At 38.2% G+C, this 21,835-nt stretch overlaps 1 protein-coding gene across 1 annotated transcript in view; it reads left to right on the top strand.

Moving 5' to 3' along the window:
- ANOS1 (anosmin 1) overlaps positions 1-21,835 on the top strand; it is a 235,153-nt gene that overhangs the window by 166,559 nt on the left and 46,759 nt on the right. Inside the window, exons 6-9 of the mRNA XM_082245044.1 lie at positions 613-742; positions 13,678-13,883; positions 17,040-17,184; positions 19,214-19,360. Of these exons, the coding sequence (XP_082101170.1) occupies positions 613-742; positions 13,678-13,883; positions 17,040-17,184; positions 19,214-19,360 (628 nt within the window). The remainder of the gene's footprint in view (positions 1-612; positions 743-13,677; positions 13,884-17,039; positions 17,185-19,213; positions 19,361-21,835) is intronic.

Here is a 21,835-nt window from a genome sequence, read left to right as displayed (position 1 = left end):
ATTATTTTCAGTTAAGCTGCAGTGTTCATAGCATCCATAAAATAGTTTTAGTGGAGCAGAAAAAAACAGAGTGTTTTAGTAGACAAGAAGGGATAAGACTGAGCATGTAGCAATACTTTAGTGGTAACAGTCATAAGAAATAGTTATAATGTTATCAGCTTGGTTGGATAATGGTGGTTTTAATTATTTCTGTATTTTATATCTATTTGGCACTTTTTTCTGTTTATTCTAAAAGAGATTTAGCAGAGATCCTGTCTTTTTGAAATGTCTGTTTGTACTTCTAGGTGCCTTTAAACATGTATAAATAAAGATATATATTTTTATCCTATGCACATGCAGCTCTGGTGATTAGTAATTGCTTACATAGGAGTTAGTGCAGTGTATCAGCTTTATACCACACATACATTGTTTTAAGCTTCTTTTTGGACCTTTTGGGGAGTTTTCATGTAAGATTTACCAGCAATGGGAATACCATTAATCTGGTATTGAGAACTCCCTGCTAAGACATTCAAAATATATAATAGGTTAGGTAATAACAATCATCAAACATGCAAAACGTATACATTACCGTTTGCTATTTTTTTAATCAAAGTGTGTAATTTTCCTATTTAGACTACAGATGAAAGGATACAACTTCCTGATGTAAGACCAAGCAGGTGGTATCAGTTTCGAGTCGCTGCTGTCAATGTCCATGGAACACGAGGCTTTACAGCACCCAGCAAACATTTCCGGTCATTTAAAGGTAAGTAGTACCTATAAAGTCACAGTGGTGTACAGATTGACTCAATGGAGTTGATTTACTATAGTAAAACAGGATATTCACTTTGCAAGGGAAGTTTTCCTTAATTCATTGGATGAGGTTAAGTTCTGCTGTCTTCCATCATCCAATCATGTTTTTTTTTTTTTTTCTTTCACATGCGAAAGAGAACTTCCCTTGCTAAGTGAGCACTTTACACTACATTACTTTTCACCAACTGTCCCTCATTTGGATGGACTGTCTCTCTTTTGGAACCAAAACCCTCTCCCGTTCTTCCTTCTCAGTTGTTCCTGTTTTTGGATGAATGTGTGGGCCTCTATAGTAAATGCAATACTTAACTACCAAAAATGTTATATCATCACATTGTGTAAAAAAAAAAAAGTCAGTATAAAGGAAACACGGTTATGAAAAAGGTACTTTTGTGTTTAAACAAACGGCAACTTCCCCAACCTAAAACTGGCCTTAACAGCAAGGAGCACATGGAAGGGGCTACACATGTCAAAAAACAACAAAGAAAAATTACTAGCTGAACTTTCCATGTGTAAGCTGCAGAGGCTGTGACAAGGCACCTCAGTATTATCTACAGTCCTAACTCTATAAATTTTGAGGGGCCTCCATAATAGAAGCACATAGAGAACAATGGATAGATTGAAGGCAGGTATGCCTGGAGGAAGCCCGTCCCTTTTTAAAGGCACTGGGGTACACTGGACGCCCAGCAAATAGCACAATGGCAGAAAAGGTGTCCAGTGCACCCCCCCCCCCCCAAAAAAAAAAAAACCCCAACATTTCAAACAAATGGCAACTGCCCCAAACTATACCTGGCCTTAACAGCAAGGAGCACATGGAAGGATGACGCATGTCAAATAACAATAAAGAAAAAATCCCATCTCAACTTGAGAGTTGAGCCTGCAACAAACCAAATTGTCCTATCTAACTGTTCACATTAACAATAGGGATTTAGTTTGCACATATTTGCAAATATCTTTGTGTTTAGTCAGTATATTTTTATGCTTTTTAATTCTTCATGCCACATACCTGGGGGCATTGCAGGGAGTGTGTCCTTATCCTACACAATTGGTTTCCCTCTTTATCATCTACACAACTGTGGAAATATCATCTTACTGTGGTTTATGGATCCTTGGCAGAGCAACACAGGACATCACATGTATAAATGATCATAGAACATACAGCATATCTGAACATAAGACATGCAAGACCAGCTCCCTATAGTTCAGGGGACAGATTGGCTGGAGTGCATTTGAAGATACTTCACCACTCAACTATCATTTAGAGCAGGTCACACGAACAATGACATATGCAGGGCATTACTGTATAAAGGTACCTGCTCCCCATTCATACTTGTGATCCCAGCAGGGGTAAGCCTCCAGCAGAATTTCATTTGGAGAAGTCATATGACCAATATTAAAAACTGCATGGGAAGCTGATGCTCCAAAAGTTAAAAGTGAATAGGAACACACATCTTTTTACAATGCTCAATCATTACAGCAACACCATTGCAATGTTTCCATGAAATGCTTTCTTTAGCACCTAGAAATCTGTTTTCTCCCATGCCAAGGGTTCCCAATCCTCCCCTGCTGGCAGTGATGTTGTGGGTGAAATTTAAGCATTTAAATCCCAGTAGAATGCACTTGGAAACACTGGTTTATGAAGCTACTTCTAAGATCTTTTTTAATTAAAATTGCTACAACATATAATCAATTTGATTTAATAATTTAATTGAATTTGCTTATTGATTAAAAAAAAAAAAAATTTTGCATAGATCAGTTACATAATTGGTTTCTTGAATTGAAAATCCTGACAGCCAGAACTTTGTTTGAATGGCATTTTTTTTGAGAAAGCGCATTTTTCACTTATGAATTCCTCAGTCACTCTCAATTCTTCTCAGCTTTTAATCTGTTTAACTGCAAGCGACAGTTTATGATCAGAAACTTGTATTTCTAGTTTGAGTTCAAAATGTTTGTGTAGTAATGTTTGTGTCTTAAAGAACAAAAAAAAAAGACAAGTTGATTTACGTCATATTTTACAATGGCAGTAAGATAAAAATAGAAATTCTATTTTTCATTCAGCAACAATAAGCATTTTCTAGTGTTCTCTTTTGCCTTATACTACTTCATTGACGTGACCTTATTCTCATAACTCCATAAGTCATTATGGGTATACTTAAAGCTGTACTACAATGGGCTTATGAAGTCTGGGAAATATGTGCCCCAAGAACAGAGAGCAGAGGGAGAAATAAGTGAAGTGACTACATGTTTATTTAACCCTCCGATCATGCAAGAAATAACCACCAATTACATGATTTGGTATTCAAAATAGGTTAGTGAATAAAGTAAAACTGTAAAAAGTGAGCAACCATTATGCTAGGTGAAAGCTAACTTTGGTAAGTAAGAATATAGCTGCTGCTTTTCACAATGCATGTCCATGAGTAAGCTGACCGATTAAAGACAGTGCATTTCCCTGTGTGGCTGATATTTTATCTCAACAGTTTTTGTACAGTTAGGCAGGGTCATTGCAGTAGAAAATGTATTTGCTCTCCAGTGACTAATAACAAAAGTATGAAATAGCAAACATAGAAAACTGTTAAAATTACATCAAAAATTACTTTTTAGGATGAAAACTAAATACCGTATTTATCGGCGTATAACACGCACCGGCGTATAACACGCACCTAAATTTTAGGAGAGAAATTTCAGGAAAAAAGCTTAAATATAAAATAAACAGCTTTGAACTCAGAGCATTTTTTTTTAATCAAATGCAGTCTCACCAGTTCCCACGAATGCAGCCTCATCAGCGTAGTGCCCATGAATGCAGCCTCATCAGCGCAGTGCGCACGAATGCGGCCTCATCAGCGCAGTGCCCACGAACGCAGCCTCATCAGTGCAGTGCCCATGAATGCAGCCTCATCAGCCCAGTGCCCACGAATGCAGCCTCATCAGCGCAGTGCCCACGAATGCAGCCTCATCAGCGCAGTGCCCACGAATGCAGCCTCATCAGCGCATTGCCCACGAATGCATCCTTATCAGTGCAGTGTCCACGAATGCAGCCTCATCAGAGCAGTGCCCACGAATGCAGCCTCATCAGTGCAGTGCCCACGAATGCAGCCTCATCAGCGCAGTGTCCTTAAATGCAGCCTCGCCAGCGCAGTGTCCTTAAATGCAGCCTCGCCAGCGCAGTGCCAATAAATGCAGCCTCACCAGCGCAGTGTCCTTAAATGAAGCCTCACCAGCGCAGTGTCCCTAAATGCAGCCTCACCAGCGCCAGTGGTAATATCCAAATCAATTTTAAAAAGGGCCAGAAAGCAGCGCCAAGAGGTAGAAGAGGGCGGGCCGGGCCGAGGAGAAGGGAGGACGGGCTATCGCGGTCATCGGAAGTCCCGGCGCCTATGATAGACGTCAAATGTCTCGGCATAGGAGGCGGGATTTCCGATGACAGCTCGTCCTTCCTTCTTCTCGGCCCGGCCCACCCCCTTCTAACTCTAAGCACTGCGTCCTGGCCTTTTTCTTTTATATTGGCGTATAACATGCACTGTTGCTTTTTACGCCATTTTTAGGAGGAAAAGGTGTGTGTTATACGCCGATAAATACGGTAATAACTCAAAATATATGAATAGATTATACATTTTATTTAAATCAGTCCTTTCCTTAGATGTAAAAGGCATAGTCTTAAAATTTTATCGATACCGTAAAGGCCACTTTAGTGTAGCATACTTCACTTTTGTCCCGTGACAGGCCTATATATTATACACAGTGCAGATACATTTTTCATTAAAAACCTACCTTCTTTACTGTAAATAACATGTGCTGCTGTAAAAGAATTAATTAATAATGAATACATTGAAAAAACACTATTGCCATCTAACACATCAGGACATACAGGGGTTGATTTACTAAAGGCAAAAAGACTGTACACTTTGCAAAGTGCAATTGCACTCTACAAGTGTAGCTTCTTCAGAGCTTAGAAGATGAGGTAAGGCTTAGCGTTGCAAAAAATACCCAATCTCAAAAAAGGAAAATAAAAAAAACAGCATTTTTTTCCTGCACATGATTCCTTGGAGTATAGCAGGGGGCATATGTTGTAATGACATTAAAATGGCCCAAAGTACTATTGAAAATAATATGTGCTTTCTAAAATAGTAAAAACAGCCTTACTCTGAAAAATTTGTTACAACTACTTTTTATTTTTTTATTTTTATAATAGCTAGTGGTTTTTTGGGGTTTACCTTAGGACTGTGACCATTTGAATAAACAAATGGAGAATCCTAAAATGTTATGTAGTTTTGATGGTTAATAATTGTGACCCACTTTAAATTTTCTTAAAATATATGTAAACTGTTACTGTAAAAATACTTTTATTTTTTTTTATTATATCTGCCTGATAAGTGCAGAAAAATCCTGCTGATTTTGCCATACACCTTTTCAAATGGTAAATTCCTGTGCTGTATTTCCTGAGAGGAGAGAGGAGGGAGAGAAGATGAGGAGAGGTCTATGCCCTTAGTAATGCATCACAGATAAAGTAGGCGGGATTGACAACACGTGCTTTGGAATTTGGAAGCTAAAAGTACTCTGGTTGTCACATTAAAGAGTTAGGCAGAAGAACACTATATTTCTGGCACATCTATAGTTATTTTTATGTACTTTCAACATGTTTAAAGGAAAAAAGCATGGAGAAATGTGCACTTATTGGGCAAATGAATGAAATATGTGAAATATTTTTTAAGCAATTTAAGAAAAACAAATTAAGATAACTGAAGACATCCTACTGAAAAAAAAATGCTTTGGGCTTCCAGAAAATATTCTTATGCAGCTGATTTTTTTAAATTACTTGTATATTATTTTTATATCATTTTAACCTCTGTGAACACACTGTAATAACTCACAATAACACAAAATAAATCTTGTTTTCAGGAAGTATTTAGCTTTACCCAGTTCAAGTAAATGGCAGGTCAAATGTTAACATATATCAACCACTTTCTAGCCATTATCTGCTCTCAGAGGCACCAGTTAACTATTAAACATGAACACAACAAAAGAATCAATATATTACTTGAGCAACACTCACTTATCAAGTTAATGTATCCACTAAGGCATTGACTCTGTGCTAGATAGTAAAGTTACAAATGCAGTGAATAGTTGGCTGGCCAGATGCAGTTATGAAATACATTTGTAAGCCATCATTCTCTTAAAATCAATCAATTGTAAGTGTCACAACATAAAACCACATATAAATTATGTGTGTGTCTGGTTATTTGGAATAGCTGCTACAAGCTATTTAGGTGAAACGGTGTCAAATATAGCCTGACACAGTAATTATTCAAGTATATACATTGGAGATATCAAGACCACCAAAAAGTCAGAAGAATAGCGCTCAACGAGGGCAAAATCATCAGTTTTATTGAACAGCCCCAAAGAAACCTTAACATTAAAACAATCAAAATGTAATGATAGTCACACTGTTTGATGTGCTAAAACTGGAAAGTGCAAAATCTGGTAAAGCTTTGACAAAAAATGAAAGATGATTGTTTTTTATGCACAGCTGCACCAGATTTTGCACTCTCTAGTTTTAGTAAATCAACCCCTCTGTGTCAATAATGAAATCATCACCCATACACTGGCAACTGCTACATTTTGCTCATTGCAAGGCCTCTACAAGTAGTGAAATATGTGCCAAGTCTGTTGGAATGCCACTTAGTAGTGTGACAGCTGTGGCCTTATCTAATGTCAGGGACCTGGACTCTGCCACAATGCACCCTTATCAAATCTACAACTGAAGGTGAACCTGTTGTTTTTGTCATCTGAACGCCTTGACAGACTTTTCCTATTGCTTTTTTTAGCTTCAAACTAAGTTACATTGCTTTTGACAGTTTCGTGTACACTGGCTTATTCATAGTGGTAATCACTAAAGATGTGACATAATATATTGTGATGCACATGTAGTTGGTGATAAAATCGCCTATGTATTATTTTGCATTCAATGTAGGTATATACCACATGGTTGGAATTAGTTCCCTTGGTGGCACCATTTCAGTATTCTGGTGCTCATGATTCTCTTTAGCCTGTTTACATTCTGGTTTTCTCATCTACTCATTACGATAGTGTTGAATTTAGTGGCCCCATGAGCACAAGCAATAAGAATTCTATTCATGAATGTGAATAATAATTAATGTGTACTGCAGTCATCTTTCACTGGTACAGCCGTACTATACAATGAATGGACCAAGGTTAAAACTTGTGTGCAATATGTTCATTAAACATACAACAGAAAAATGATATTCCTCTGTAGTCCACTGTTTATATTGCATGGCTCATTGGAATTGGATACCTTTTAACATCAGATTTTTTGATCATGCGTCATAATTTATATGATCTAATATCATGCACATTTATATCAGACAATAGCCACTCAAGAAATTATACATGAATGGCAATGACTTAAACAAATACCAGTGCAAATATAAATAAATACTTTTTAAACAGATAGCATTACAGAACCTACCATTTTTTACTTGCTTTTACGTATAGACTTCCTGGCTGCCATCCTTATGGTTCCTGGCTCATGAGTCAGTGAACAAAAACAAGCATGCAGCCAATGAAGTCTGAAATGTTTGAAGTTTAAACATATCTACAATATATAGTATAAAATAATGACCAAAATGTTAATATCGACATCATGATTACATCATAAAAATACATATGACCTACAGATAATACACTAATAAAACTTAAAGCAAACAATAAATCACTTAGCACAGTCTGTTTCAAAACCACTTAGAACCAACCTGGCATTTCCCATGGGCACACTCTACCTCCACACGGGAGTGACTACCTCCATACCAAAGGGCATCAGAGTACACACATAAGCAACCATCAGCAAAAACGGAGGAAGCCAGTTCAGGAAAAAGGAAAATCTAGACAAATTCCAAGCAAATGGGAGTAAAACACTCATCCTGTGTGGAGGTAGAGTGTGCCCATGGGTTTTTCTGGTTTGTGTGCAAGTGGTTTGGAACCAATTTTCAGTTTGATAAATCTAGTGCGTGGCACCTATTTCCTCTACAGGATGATATCCAATGGTTGCCACCGCACACAAATCAGAGATAAAAAATAGGCCCTGGTGCACAGCAAAGACTGTAGTGCATATAAGCCAAAAGAGAGAGCAACAGTCATGGGTCTTAAAAGTTGAATGCATGATAACGGTTTTATTTTGATGTTTCTTCTTGAGGAAGACGAGCTTGTGCCCCGTCGAAATGTCAAAATAAAACCGTTATCATGCATTCATCCTTTAAGACCTGTGAGTGCCGCTCTCTCTTTTGGTTTATATCCTCTATAGGTTGTGTATTTATCACATGTAATCATAAATCATGGCATGATAGGTACTGCAGTGATTTTTACAATTAACTTATTTAAATGTGCCCTTAGGTCCCACCAACAGTTTTTGTCTGAAGTTCTACCCTGCCTGCTTTCTCCAGGCCAGTGATCCTAATAACTAAAACAACTTCTAGATGTTCATAGGTTTAGTTTGATGATAACTCCACGAAAAATAAAAAGTTCAGTATTAAAGGGTGTTAAAGGGTGGCTACTTTGAGCAGTAATGTAGCAAAAACCTAAACCAGATAAAGGCTGATTGGACTGCAGGTAACAAACTAGGCAAATTGGTACAACACAAGTTAATTTTTAGTGACCAATCAAGTTCCAAATTTCATTTTCGTTAAGACTATAAATATCTATTGATCACTGAGCAGGAGTTCCTTTTTTGTCCTTATGTTCTTTTCTCCATATTTTTATAAATGGCGTCCTAGTCAATACAGAACAATGACCTCTCCCCCCATATGTCAGAGCTGCAAAAGAAGTTTGCATATCTTCTATGAATTGATTAGTGACTGTCTGCATTTATGTAAATCACAGTAAAAAAATCCAAATGCAGGTGACCTGTTGCTTTGTAAGTATCAATAGTGGAGTTCTTCCTTAGGCAATAGGTTTTTATTTTTTTAACACAATCTTTGGTACACACTTTAGTCTACTAAACAAGTGTTCAGCATTGGCAGAAAAACCTGCAAAGAAAAAGCTGCAATCCATTTTTCCTTCAGGCAAAAATCCCATGTTGAGAGTGATTTCATGGCTACGTTGCTGAGTGCTAGTAAAATCAAAACAGACACCCACTGCCTACAATAAAAATCTTTCTCTCCGTCTCTTGGGACTAATGATTTTCTAATGTCAAGCAGCTGGCTTATGTGTGTCATTCCCTGAACACAGAGGAATCCTAAGGATATGTCTTTAATGTTTCTGAGTGCTGGAAAGCTTGTCTTTAGCACCACTTCAAGGCTTCAAGGTTGCAGGTCACAATGATAACAGATAACGTGAAGTGAACTGTTTTTTAAAAGCATAATCTTCCAATTTTTACAGTACTCAGACAGGCTGACTACCTAAAAGTCGACAGCAGACATCAGATTGCATTTCTGAGCAATATCTTTATTGCAACACTGAATAAACTTTTACATGAGTTTATTTGTGTGTTTTAAATATGCATTTTTTATTTTTTTGCTTGTTTCAAAATTGATGTGTCCTATCAGAAAAAAACAAAACTAAAAATCCCCCAAAAGAATAGATGGACTTTCAGAAGATGGGTACACTGTAGTCATAAAGGGATGGACATTGTCAGCAACAATACTCAGATAGGCCGTGGTGTTTAAATGATGCAAAATTAGTACTAAGGGGCCCAAAATGTGCCAAGTTAATATTCTCACACCATTACCCCACCACCAGCCTGAACCGTTGATGGATCCATGCTTTCATGTTGTTTATGCCAAACTCCTACCATCTGAATGTCACAGTAGAAATTGAGACTCATCAGACCAGGCAGCGTTTTTCCAATCTTCCATTGTCCAATTTTGGTGAGCCTGTGCGAATTGTAGCCTCAGTTTCCTGTTCTTAGCTGACAGGAACAGTCTTCTGCTGCTGCATTCATAGATGATATTCCACATACCTTGGTTGTAAAGAATGGTTATTTGAGTTGCTTTTGCCCTACTATAATCTCAAACCAGTCTGCCCATTCTCCTCTGACATAAACAAGGCAATTTTGTCTACACAACTGCTGCTCACTGGATATTTTCTCTTTTTTGAACTATTTTCTGTAAACCCTAGAGATTTGCATGAAAATCCGAGTAGATCAGCAGTTTTTGAAATACTCAGACCAGCCAGTCAGGCACCAACAACCATGCCACGCTCAAAGTCACATAAATCCCCTAATTGAAAGTTTTCACATTGGGCTCAAAGTGTCAATATTTTGCGTGGCCACCATTTTCCAGCACTGCCTTAACCCACTTGGGCATGAAGTTCACCAGGGCTTCACTGGTTGCCACTGGAGTCCTCTTCCACTCCTCCATGATGACATCACGGAGCTGGTGCATGTTAGAGACCTTGCGCTCCTCCACCCCACAGATGCTCAATAGGGTTTAGGTCTAGGGACATGTTTGGCCAATCCATCTCCCTTACCCTCAGCTTCTTTAGCAAGGCAGTGGTCGTCTTGGAGGTGTGCTTGTGGTCATTATTATGTTGGAATACTGCACTGCGGCCCAGTCTTGGAACAGCGGGGATCATGCTCTGCTTCAGTATGTCACAGTACATGTTGGCATTCATGGTTCCCTCAATAAACTGTAGCTCCCCAGTGGCGTAGCACTTATGCACCCCCAGACCATGACACTCACACCACCATGCTTGACTGTAGGCAAGACACACTTGTCTTTGTACCCCTCACCTGGTTGCCGTGACACACGCTTGACACCATCTGAACCAAATAAGTTTATCTTGGTCTCATATGACCACAGAACATGGTTCCAGTAATCTATGTCCTTAGTCTGCTTGTCTTCGGCAAACTGTTTGAGGGCTTTCTTGCGCATCATCTTTAGAAGAGGCTCCCTTCTGGGATGACAGCCATGCAGTCCAATTTTATGCAGTGTGCAGGGTATGGTCTGAGCACTGACAGGCTGTCCCCCCACCCCTTCAACCTCTGCAGCAATGCTGATAGCACTCATACATCTATTTCCCAAAGACAACCTCAGGATATGACGCCGAGCGCGTGCACTCAACCTCCTTGGTCAACCATGGCGAGGCCTGTTCTGAGTGGAACCTGACCAGTTAATCCGCTGTATGGTCCTGGCCACCATGCTGCAGCTTAGTTTCAGGGTCTTGGCAATCTTCTTATAGCCTAGGCCATCTTTATGTAGAGCAACAATTCTTTTTTTTTTCAGAGAGTTCTTTGCCACTTCCAGTGACCAGTATGACAGAGTGAGAGTCATAACACCAAATTTAACACACCTGCTCCCCATTCACACCTGAGACCTTGTAACACTAACAAGTTATATGACATGGGGGGGGGTGGCTAATTGGGCCCAAGTTGGACATTTTCCCATTTGGAGTGTACTCACTTTTGTTGCCAGCAGTTTAGACATTAATGGCTGTGTGTTGAGTTATTTTGAGGGGACAGCATATTTACACTGTTATACAAGCTGTACACTCACTACTTTACTTTGGAGCAAAGTGTAATTTCTTTAGTGTTGACACATGAAAAGATATAATAAAATGTTTACAAAAATGTGAGGGGTGTACTCACTTTTCTGAGATACTGTATATAACACAGGGCCATAGTCCTATTTTAAAAGAAATGCCATCAATCTATTAGGTGTGAAACAAATAGATTTTAGGATGACAGCCATTGACATTATAGTGGTTGGCGGATAATGAACTTACACCATCTTTAGAATGTTGTTGTTAAGGGATAAAAATAGATTGCTCAGCTGAACACATTCTATTCTTACCTTCGACAGAATAATTGCCTTTTCATGTCATCTAATTTTTCTGGGAATCTTTTTTTTAACAATAGTTACACAATGACTAAGAACGAGGTTCAGCTTAGTGTGATCATAGAAGATTTCTTCAAACAAAGAGTGTGAATTCTAGTTATTATGTTGATTATTTGACTAATGCAGTGAGCGTGGAAATGTATTAAATAGCTAATTTAGCACTGCAAAAACATCCAGGTGCACTCTGAATTTAAAAGAATGCCTGACCTCATTTTGTTTAAGGCTTTCAAGTTCCCTCTCCTTTTGTTCCTAAACTATGAGTGACGCTCCACTTGACCTGCTATTTTTGTACTTGGCGAGGCTCATGTGAAGTACATATCTGTGACTATATTGTGACATATATCAAATTGAGCAGAGATGCATTTCCATGAATGGATGTAACCACCACTGAAAAGACAGCTTAACATGCAGTATAAAATAACACAAGGGCTTGCTGAAAAAACTTACACCCTGTAAAAATAGATCCATGACTAATATGTAAAACAGAAGATGAGCATTCATGCTTCTAAGAACAGATGTCATTTTAGGTTATTGTACATTTAGAATTTTATTGGATTACGTGGTGGACATATAACACTGAGACCGAAATTCATGACAGCCAATCATATGTATTCCATTGTCATAGATCCAGACTAGTGAAAGCTGATTTTGATTTGAGTTAAAGGAAATAATGGCTTACAGATCAGTCCCCCCTGCAGCCTCTTACCTTGTGACTTGCTACTAAGTTACAATGTTACAGGCTGATCACTGGGGAAGAGGGTACTGATGAAATGCTTTCTCCAGCCTGAAGCAGACTGGTGAAACCCCCTTAGCCTACCAAAGTCACTTGGCTGGCCCTCAGGGACAGCTTTTTAAAGAGGTAGGACTGGGGGGGGAGACTGGTGACATCATCTTAGCCTAGGCAAAGTCACATGACTAGAGCTCAAGGGCAGCTTTTCAAAGGGGGACTTCAGTGGAGAGTGGGAAATGTAAAGTTCAATAGCTACAAATACTGTAGCTGCTGACACTTAAAGTGGTTATAAAGGCAGAAGGTTTTTGATACATTCTATGCATTAAGGTAAAAAACCTTCTGGGTGCAGCTCCGCCCCCCCCCTTGTATTTGCCCGCTCCCCATCTCGATCCAATGATGTGCATAAGAGCAGCAGCTCTCCTGGTTTTTCCCCTTATTGCCTCGCACGGCAGCGGGAGTCAATCACAGCCAGTGAGGCAATGAGAAAAAAGTGGGGGCGGGGTGAGGCCAAGCAAATCTTTGTGTGTGAATGGACAATGCCCATTCACAGGAGTTTTGGTCAGGAGCCAGTGTACTCAAATACCCCTATAGCAAGATTCCTACTAATGGGGGCACTTGTCAAGGGGGAGGAGCCAGACCTGCCAACGGAGAACCCAAAAAGAAGAGGATACAAAACCATTACACAGAGCAGGTAAGTATAAACAATTTTTTATTAAAAAGAAAAAAAAGTCCCAACCTTTAGAACCGCTTTAAGAAATAGTAACTTACAACTATACGCAGTCAAGCCCTACAAGTCTATGCAGTCAAGTCTTCTACACAGCTGACTCTTCTCAGGGTGTTTGTTCCTTGACACTTGGCTTTGAGTGTCAGTTGTCACTTTTCTGATGACTCAGACTGGCTCCCTACTGCAAATGCGCAAGACTCAGCCTGCCTTGCAACTGGTATGGCAGCCTACTGGCAGGTGCAATGTTATCTCAGGGGAAAGTGGGGGAACCTGCAGAAAAATGTACTTGCTCCCCCCCCCCAAAAAAAAAAAAAGAAATCAATGCAAGCTTGGGATAGAAAGAGAAATAAGGTACGTTTAAATTTCAGGTAAAGGTGCACTTGATAAAAGGTAGAGCTTTTCTGAAAGAAATCTATATTTTTTGTGAATAAAATATACTGGTACAATATAAATATTGTATATATATTCAGATATTCAGAGCTCAGATTCTCTACTTGCTGAATTAAGCTTTAAATAATAAGAAAATACATATTTATAAATATAAAAAAAACAATATTTATGGAAAAGTTTCAAATCTAAACTTTATTTTTCAGATCCATCAGCTCCACCAGCACCGACTAATCTCAGAATTATCAATTCCACTACAAACAATGATGGTACAACAACCGTACGAGTTACATGGGATCTCCCAGAGGAGCCTGATATACCTGTGCATCATTACAAAGTTTTTTGGAGTTGGACGTCGCATAGCAAATCTGTTGTTCCAACCAAGAAGAAGCGCAGGAAGACAACAGAAGGGGTATTATGTTCTTATTTGCCTGATTTATTAATGGACTTACATTTTTTGCCTATACAGGCAGTCTCTGAGTTACAAACATCTGGCTTACATACAACTTATACTTACAACTGAGGGAGGCAACAGGAATTGAGAAAAAAATCTGCCCATAAGAAGGGAAATTTAAAAGTTATCATGGGAAAAAGGTGTCCCTTTTTGAAGCTTAACCACTTTACCACCGGAAGATTTTGCTGTCTTCCGTCCAGGCCACTTTTTGCGATTCGGCGCTGTGTGAATTCAACTGACAATTGCGCGGTCGTGCGACGCCGTACCCAAACTAAATTTACGTCCTTTTTTTCTTACAAACAGAGCTTTCTTTTGGTGGTATTTGATCACCTGTGCGATTTTTACTTTTTGCGCTATAAACAAAAAAAGAGCGTTTATTTTGAAAAAATAACAATATTTTTAACATTTTTTTATACGAAATTCCCCCCAAAAAAGATGTAAAAACCAATTTTTTTAAAAATTTTTGGCCAATTTGTTTTCTGCTACCTATGTTTGGTAAAAAAAATCGCAATAAGCGTATTTTGATTGGTTTGCGCAAAAGTTATTGCGTTTACTAACAAAGGGAAAGATTTCTGTTATTTTTGGTGGTTTTTTTTTAACGCGTAATGGCGGCGATCTGCGATTTTTTTTGCGGGACTGCGACATTGTGGCGGACAGATCGGACCCTTGACTGACATTTTTGACACTTTTGGGGGTACCAGTGACATTACTGCAGTAATCAGTGCTATATATATGCACTGTTACTGTAAAAATGACACTGGCAGGGAAGGGGTTAATTTTATTGGAGAGGGAGGGGTTAATGTATGCCTGGTGCTTACTGACGTGTAGGGGGGGAGGTGACTGAGTGAGTCATGGACAGATCGGATGTCCAGCTATGCTGAACAGTCCGATCTGTCACTCCCTGTCACTATGGAGATCCGCCCGCTGTGTTTACACACAGCGGGCGGATCTCCAGACTCAATCCCCGACGATCGGGTAAGAGCAGCGGCGATCGCCGCTGCTCCTCCCCTGGCCCGACTCCCGCTGTGAATGAAAACAGTGGGAGTGAGCCTCCGGCGGCGCGCAAGCGCCGCCCAGAAGGGGGAGTGTCTGACGACGTAGTACTACGTTGTCAGACGATAACGAGCCACTTTGCCGCAGTAATATTACTGTGAGCGGTCTTAAAGTGGTTAATCACCAATCCTTGTTTTCACAACAAGCCAACATTTTCAAAATCTAATTGTCACAGGGACAGAAAGTAAGGTGGGATCTTCTGAACAGGGGCACAGACAGCAAAACAAATATTACAGGGGTGTTAATCCTTTCCTATCCTATCCAAAAAAATGTAAAAATATTTTTTTCGGCTGGAGTTGCACTAAAAAAATGTGTCTGTTCCAACTTACATATAGATTAAACTTAAGAACAAACCTGCAGAATCTATCTTGTTTGTAACCCGGGGACTGCGGGTATTCACCAAGTTTTAGACAGTTCCTGCTATCTGCCAAAATATATTTGTTTGCTGAACTATATGTATTCAATATTACTATAAGTATAAAGAGAAAAAAGTTCTTATATGTTAAAACATAAGAGCTTATCCCTGGATTAGCAGTGAGCCGTGATACGACATCAAAATATTTAGTTAAAGCACTAAAGTATCACAGGGCTTTTAATACTTTTAGGGTGTCAATTGTATATAGTAATATCAAAGTAAAAAGAGGGATCTGTGAGAGAATTTAGATTTTACCCCACATCCCTGAATGCATCTAGCATAAAACAAACCACATTGTGGGACTTTCAAGGTGTAACCTTGTAACAAATTCACGCAAACAGAAAAGTTTGTTTAAAAAATGTTCTTTATTGGTACAAATGATCAAAGCGACCTAAAAGTTAAAAATTCTTTGTAGATTATTAAAAAAAAATGCCACAAAGCATCTGTCAAAACCTGACCTGATATTACATCCTAATTTGAGGCCAAACATCCAAATACCAATACATTAGATCATCGAACACATTAAAACAAAGTCTTATCCACAGCTCACGAAGATCATCAGTATGGCCTCATTCTTAACATGTTTCTTATAATGCTTCAAATAGTATCATGCCTATAACTGCTTTATAGATGTGTCTTCATCAAAATGCATTTAAATATGAAGTGGATAAGGTTTTTAAGTGGTCAGGCAAAATACTAGTAGACCACAGATCATATTTGAGTGTTTATTGAAAGACCAGACACAACAGGGTTGATTTACTAAAGGCAAGTAAGCAGTGCACTTTACAAAGTGCAGTTGCACTCTGCAAGAACAGTTACTTCAGGGCTTAGTAAATGAGCAGAAACTCTGCTGACTTCCATCATCAAATCATGTGCAAGCAAAAATGCTGTTTTTTTTTTTTTACCTTGCATGTGCCGTTTGCAAAATGAAGCTTTACCTCTTTTACTAAGGTCTGGAGCAACTGCAGAGGGCAACTGCACATTGCAAAGTGCACCATCTTTTTGTATTTAGTAAATCATCCCCAATGTATTGAAAATTTGAAAAGGCTAAGTTTAATCAATTTTACATCTGAATAAAGACTTTAGAAATAATGAGGAGTAGAAAATACCACTTTTCAGTGTTAATTGTTATACTCTTATTTTTTTTTATTTGCATGTGCTCTTTGCAAAATGAAGCTTTACCTCTTTTACTAAGGTCTGGAGCAACTGCACCTGCAGAGGGCAACTGCACTTTGCAAAGTGCACCGTCTTTTTTTATTTAGTAAATCATCCCCAATGTATTGAAAATTTGAAAAGGCTAAGTTTAATCAATTTTACATCTGAATAAAGACTTTAGAAATAATGAGGAGTAGAAAATACCACTTTTCAGTGTTAATTGTTATACTCTTATTTTTTTTTATTTGCATGTGCTGTTTGCAAAATGAAGCTTTACCTATTTTACTAAGGTCTGGAGCAACTGCACCTGCAGAGGGCAACTGCACTTTGCAAAGTGCACCATCTTTTTTTATTTAGTAAATCATCCCCAATGTATTGAAAAATTGAAAAGGCTAAGTTTAATTAATTTTACATCTGAATAAAGATTTTAGAAATAATGAGGAGTAGAAAATACCACTTTTCAGTGTTAATTGTTATACTCTTATTTTCAGAACCAAAACTATGTGACTCTAGAAGGATTGCAGGCAAACAGCAATTATATGGTTGAGATTCAAGCCATTACATATTGGGGACAAGTCCGTTTGAAAAGTGCTAAGGTCTCATTATATTTCTCCTCTGGGCCATCAAGTTCAAGTAGTAAGTACATACAAATCCCGTCCATTATGTGTAACCTTTTAAAGCTCGTCTATAGGCAACGTTTTTTTCTTATAATCGATATAGTGTAGCCACTTTTTTTATCAATTACATAGTTACATAGTAGGCAAGGTTAAATAAAGACAATGGTTCATCCAGTTCAACCTGTGTTGGTGTGTGTGTTTGCGTAGATAATCATTTTCCATATCCCTGTGTATTGTGTTCGATAAGATGCACGTCTAAAAGTCTTTTAAAATGATCAATACTTCCTGCTGACACCACAGATTGTGGAAGAGAGTTCCACATCCTTATTCTGACAGTGAAAAACCCCATATGCAGGTTCAGGTTAAACCACTTCTCCTCCAATCTCATTGTGTGGCCCTGTGTCCTCTTACACCCCCTGAGACTGAATAGATTTCTACCTACACTGGGATAACCATTAAGGTATTTTTATATCACTATCATATCTCCTCTCAAGCATCTCTTCTCCAGGGAGAATACATTTAGTGCTTGTAGACATTCCTCGTAATTGAGGTCCTGCAGTCCCCAGATTCATTTAGTTGAATTAACTTCACCATGTACTGCAGATATCCTCTTCCTAGCCTCTGTAACATCATTGCAAGGGCCGAAGAACACCTTACAGAGGGATAAAGATCTTAGAGGGTGCCCTAAATCACTTCATTTAGATGCAATGACCCTTTTAGGACAAAGCTCGCTTACCCTCTTAGACAAAGTGAACAGTGCTGGGCTGTCAGTCACAACAGCTGTGGTTGAATTAGGTGTGTGCTGACTGGTATTGAGGAAGGTTATCAGTGTGGACAATGCTAATAACCCTCTTCTTTAATACACTTAAGTACAACGTGGCTGAACAGAACAATAGCGATCCAGTATTATCACTACAGGGCATCTAGTGCATTCACCATGTTGAAGGAAGTAATATAGGCAGTTTGATTTATATTAAACTTACTGTCTGTTTAAAGTTCATATCTATTTTTTTAAAAAGAAAACTTTCCCCAGCTCCCCTCAGTATATAGGTCTGGGTTCCCCTTCTAATAGGATGCTTACTTACCCTAATCAATAGCTGAGGCCTACTGTGATTTCTGCAGCCTGCCTATGTGCTAAAGTTCCATGGATTTTATTCCAGTAGGCTGTGGGGGCTTGGGGGGGGGGGGGGTAGAAAATATGTGCATGTACTTTTAAGATGATTTTTTATTTTCTTTTTTTATTTATCTTGCCTTTTAGTCTATTTAAGGCTGCATTCACATGTCAGCGTATGATCGCGGGCAGAACCGCCGCGTTTCCGGCCGCGATTCGGAGATTTATTGCAAATCGCGGGACGCCTAGCATTGCCCGTTGATTTGCAATAGCCCCCCAAATGCCGAGCGATGTTGCCGCGATTTACGCCCGCTGAATCGCGGCAACATCACGCAAACAAAATCACGGGACGCAATACACTCCAAAGAAGCTCTTGTACTTTTTTGGAGTGTATTGCATCCTGCGATTTTGTTTGCGCGATGTTGCCGCGATTCGGCGGGCGTAAATCGCGGCAACATCGCTCGGCGTTTGGGGGGCTATTGCAAATCAAAGGGCAACGCTAGGCGTCCCGGGATTTGCAATAAATCTCCGAATCGCGGGCGGAACCGCGGCGGTTCTGCCCGCGATCATACGCTGACATGTGAATGCAGCCTTACTTTTGGACAAGATGACTTGTTTTTCTTTTTAGAAACAATGTGTGTATATGCTTACAGCTGACTCCACATAGACCCAAAGGTTTTCAGCCAAACTTTTTTGGAACATAAACTTTGTTTGTAGTTGTAAATAATTTGAATACATATCTACTGATTGGGCTATTAATACTGTCTAAAAGTATTAGTAAAGAAAATGTTTTAGTGAATGCTATGTTTGCATATTTATGTAAGTAATCCACCAGCAAAATATTGAATCAATTTGCAGTAAATTAAAATGAATGTATGAATTTTTAATTCATAAAGTATGATGTTTGCTTCTTAATAAATCATTTAATTATTTCCAGAGGATCAAATATCAAAAGTCAGCAAAATGAAGACTGATACTCTAGTTTCCCCTCAAAGAAAGCGCACGGCTCACATGCTTGAAATTGGAGCCCCATTCTACCAGGATAATCAACTTCAGGTCAAAGTGTACTGGAAAAAGAATGAAGGTGAATGCAAAGATCATTTTTATAATGAATCATTTTTTATTCAAGTTTTGGTAAAACATGAAAACATATTATTCTTCTTTGGAAACTTCACTATTTTTCTGTTAAATTTAAGCAAAAAGCATTGATGTCAAAATGGCCCATTTTTTTTAAGAGAGATTGGACATTAGTGTGCATTACAGATCATTGGGGAAGAGAATACAATAGAAATACAGGATGGGGAATAGAATTCAATAAAAATAGCTAACCAGCCCAGTTGCTACATTCTCTCAGATTAGGATTATAGTTTGCTATCATTACCACATCATATCATTTTTGTCTAACGTTAAAGTGAATCTAAAGTCATTTTTTCAGTTTTTGGATAAAGATAGTCAATGGCTAAAACGTCTATCAGTTTTGCTTTTTTTTTTTTGGTTCCTGTGTCCAATGGTGGGTATTTCCCTTCACTTCAGGAAATCCCCTCTTATGGCAACCACACAGGTTTTGATTTGATCATGCAAACAATCATTAGATCACATGAAATTTTAATTGAGAATAAATCACTTATTTCTAATCGCTCATATCTTAATGAATCATAAATTGCAGTTAATGGCAAATAGGCTGTCCACTTTGCAAGGAAACTTTCCTTTATCTTAGTGAATGTGGTGAAAATGTACTTCCAAAAAAATACCAAATTGCACAAAGAAAACCAAAAGCTGCATTTTGGCTTGCACATAAGTGGAGGATGAAGGGTAGCTGAGCTTCACTTCATTCACTATGTTAAGGAAACAGAAAAATCAACCTCAATGTGTATTCATCTATTCCTATTATGAAAAAAAAAAAAATCCTATCTCTTTCTGCGCTGGTGACAATGGTCACCAGATTAAATAGAGATAATTCACCAACTATAAAACTCATAGTGGTTTTAATCCTTTCTTGTTTTCAAAATCTTAAAAAAAATGAGATATACCCTAAATAAAAGAACACTTATCTTGAGATAAATACTGAGATAAACATGGAAGCTGCCATTGTTGACTTCTTTCTTTGCGAAAACAAGTTTCTTTCATGTTTACCCTCTTGCTTCATTAGTTTAAATCTCTAAGCCAGAAAAAATATATTGGTAATGATGACTTCTGACTTCATACTTACTTTCCTTGTATGTTTACTTGTTCTGGGTAATGACAAAGTATTGAAGCCATAGGATCAGTAAAGCAGCCAAGGAATTAGAGTTTTCTAATGGTCCACAATGACAGCCCTCATATTTCTCCTAGAAAAGATATTTGTTTTATGTATACAGGAGTCTACAGACAGTAGTCCCTGGGAAACATACAAAAACAAGTCTGTTCGAAAGAACCATTTGAATGATCTATTTAATGGAAAAATATGTTATTCTACCTCAGGTGCGAGTCTCATATCAAACGCATGGGTGATGATAGTAGGCTTAAGATTGTGCCTCCCACCTAAATTGAGAGCAGATGACGCTTATACATCTGGTTCAGTTCCTTTTAAAATGAATATGTACCAAGATAGCTGCAATTGCCATTGTTTAACCAGATTAATGAAAGTTGTTCAATGGTGCAATGGATGCAAGCAATAAAATATGTAAAATGTATTTCTGGCTAGCTGATGAACAAATAAATGGTTGTAGTCACATGATCTGTGCATTTCAAGACATTCTGTTTCATTAGAAATCCTTATTTGGATCATACTTTATTTGGTATTTAACTAGTAGGGCATTCTCAGTTCAACCATAAAGATATTGGAATTTTTACTTTTTTAAGATGCATTTTTAATAGGATTAGCAATCTTTCAGTCTTAACTTCTTTCATAGTTCATTTAATTAACTCAATTAGAGTGCCGTTTAAAATTAAATGTTTTATATGAAACATATACTGACAAAAGTCTGCAGCAGGGATTCCAGGGCAATAGACAAAGTTCCCGGAAAACCCAACCTATTTTTAAATAAAAATAATAAGGCCAGGCCCTAATAATGATGGTCTTCCAGCATTTGCCCAAAAGCAGAATTTCTTTGTTGGATTGACCTTTTAAGTGCAATTAATATTAAACATTTTTGCATATTTTTTGGGGTTTAATCCACTCCCTAGCATATAAATAATTTTCCTTAGTTTCCCCATCACTCCATTTAGTTCTAGAAGCTGACATACATGTCCAATACTTCCAATTATGGAGGAGCATATACTGTACAGTACCACGTAAGAGAGCTGGGCTAATAAGTACTGTCGCAAAAAGAGTCTATAGCCTCACTTTAATTATAACGCAAGTTAGGAGCTGTCATACTGATACTTCCAGGTATGGAGAAGCATATTCAGTACTATGTGAGTGTGCTGGGCTACTAAGTACTAAATAATGCAATAAAACCTGCTCTGTGAATAATAGGGAAAACAAAAAGCAGCTGCTGTTCACCCAAAGGGAAAGTAAATATATAAATGAATATTACAGCGCTTGCTACCTGAATAAATACATAAATTAATATAAAGT

The sequence above is a fragment of the Pelophylax lessonae genome (genome assembly GCF_965119305.1).
Source record: "Pelophylax lessonae genome assembly, chromosome: 2".
Lineage (NCBI taxonomy): Eukaryota > Metazoa > Chordata > Amphibia > Anura > Ranidae > Pelophylax > Pelophylax lessonae.
Note: the sequence above shows the minus strand (reverse complement) of the source record. Positions and strands in the feature narration are given on the sequence as shown.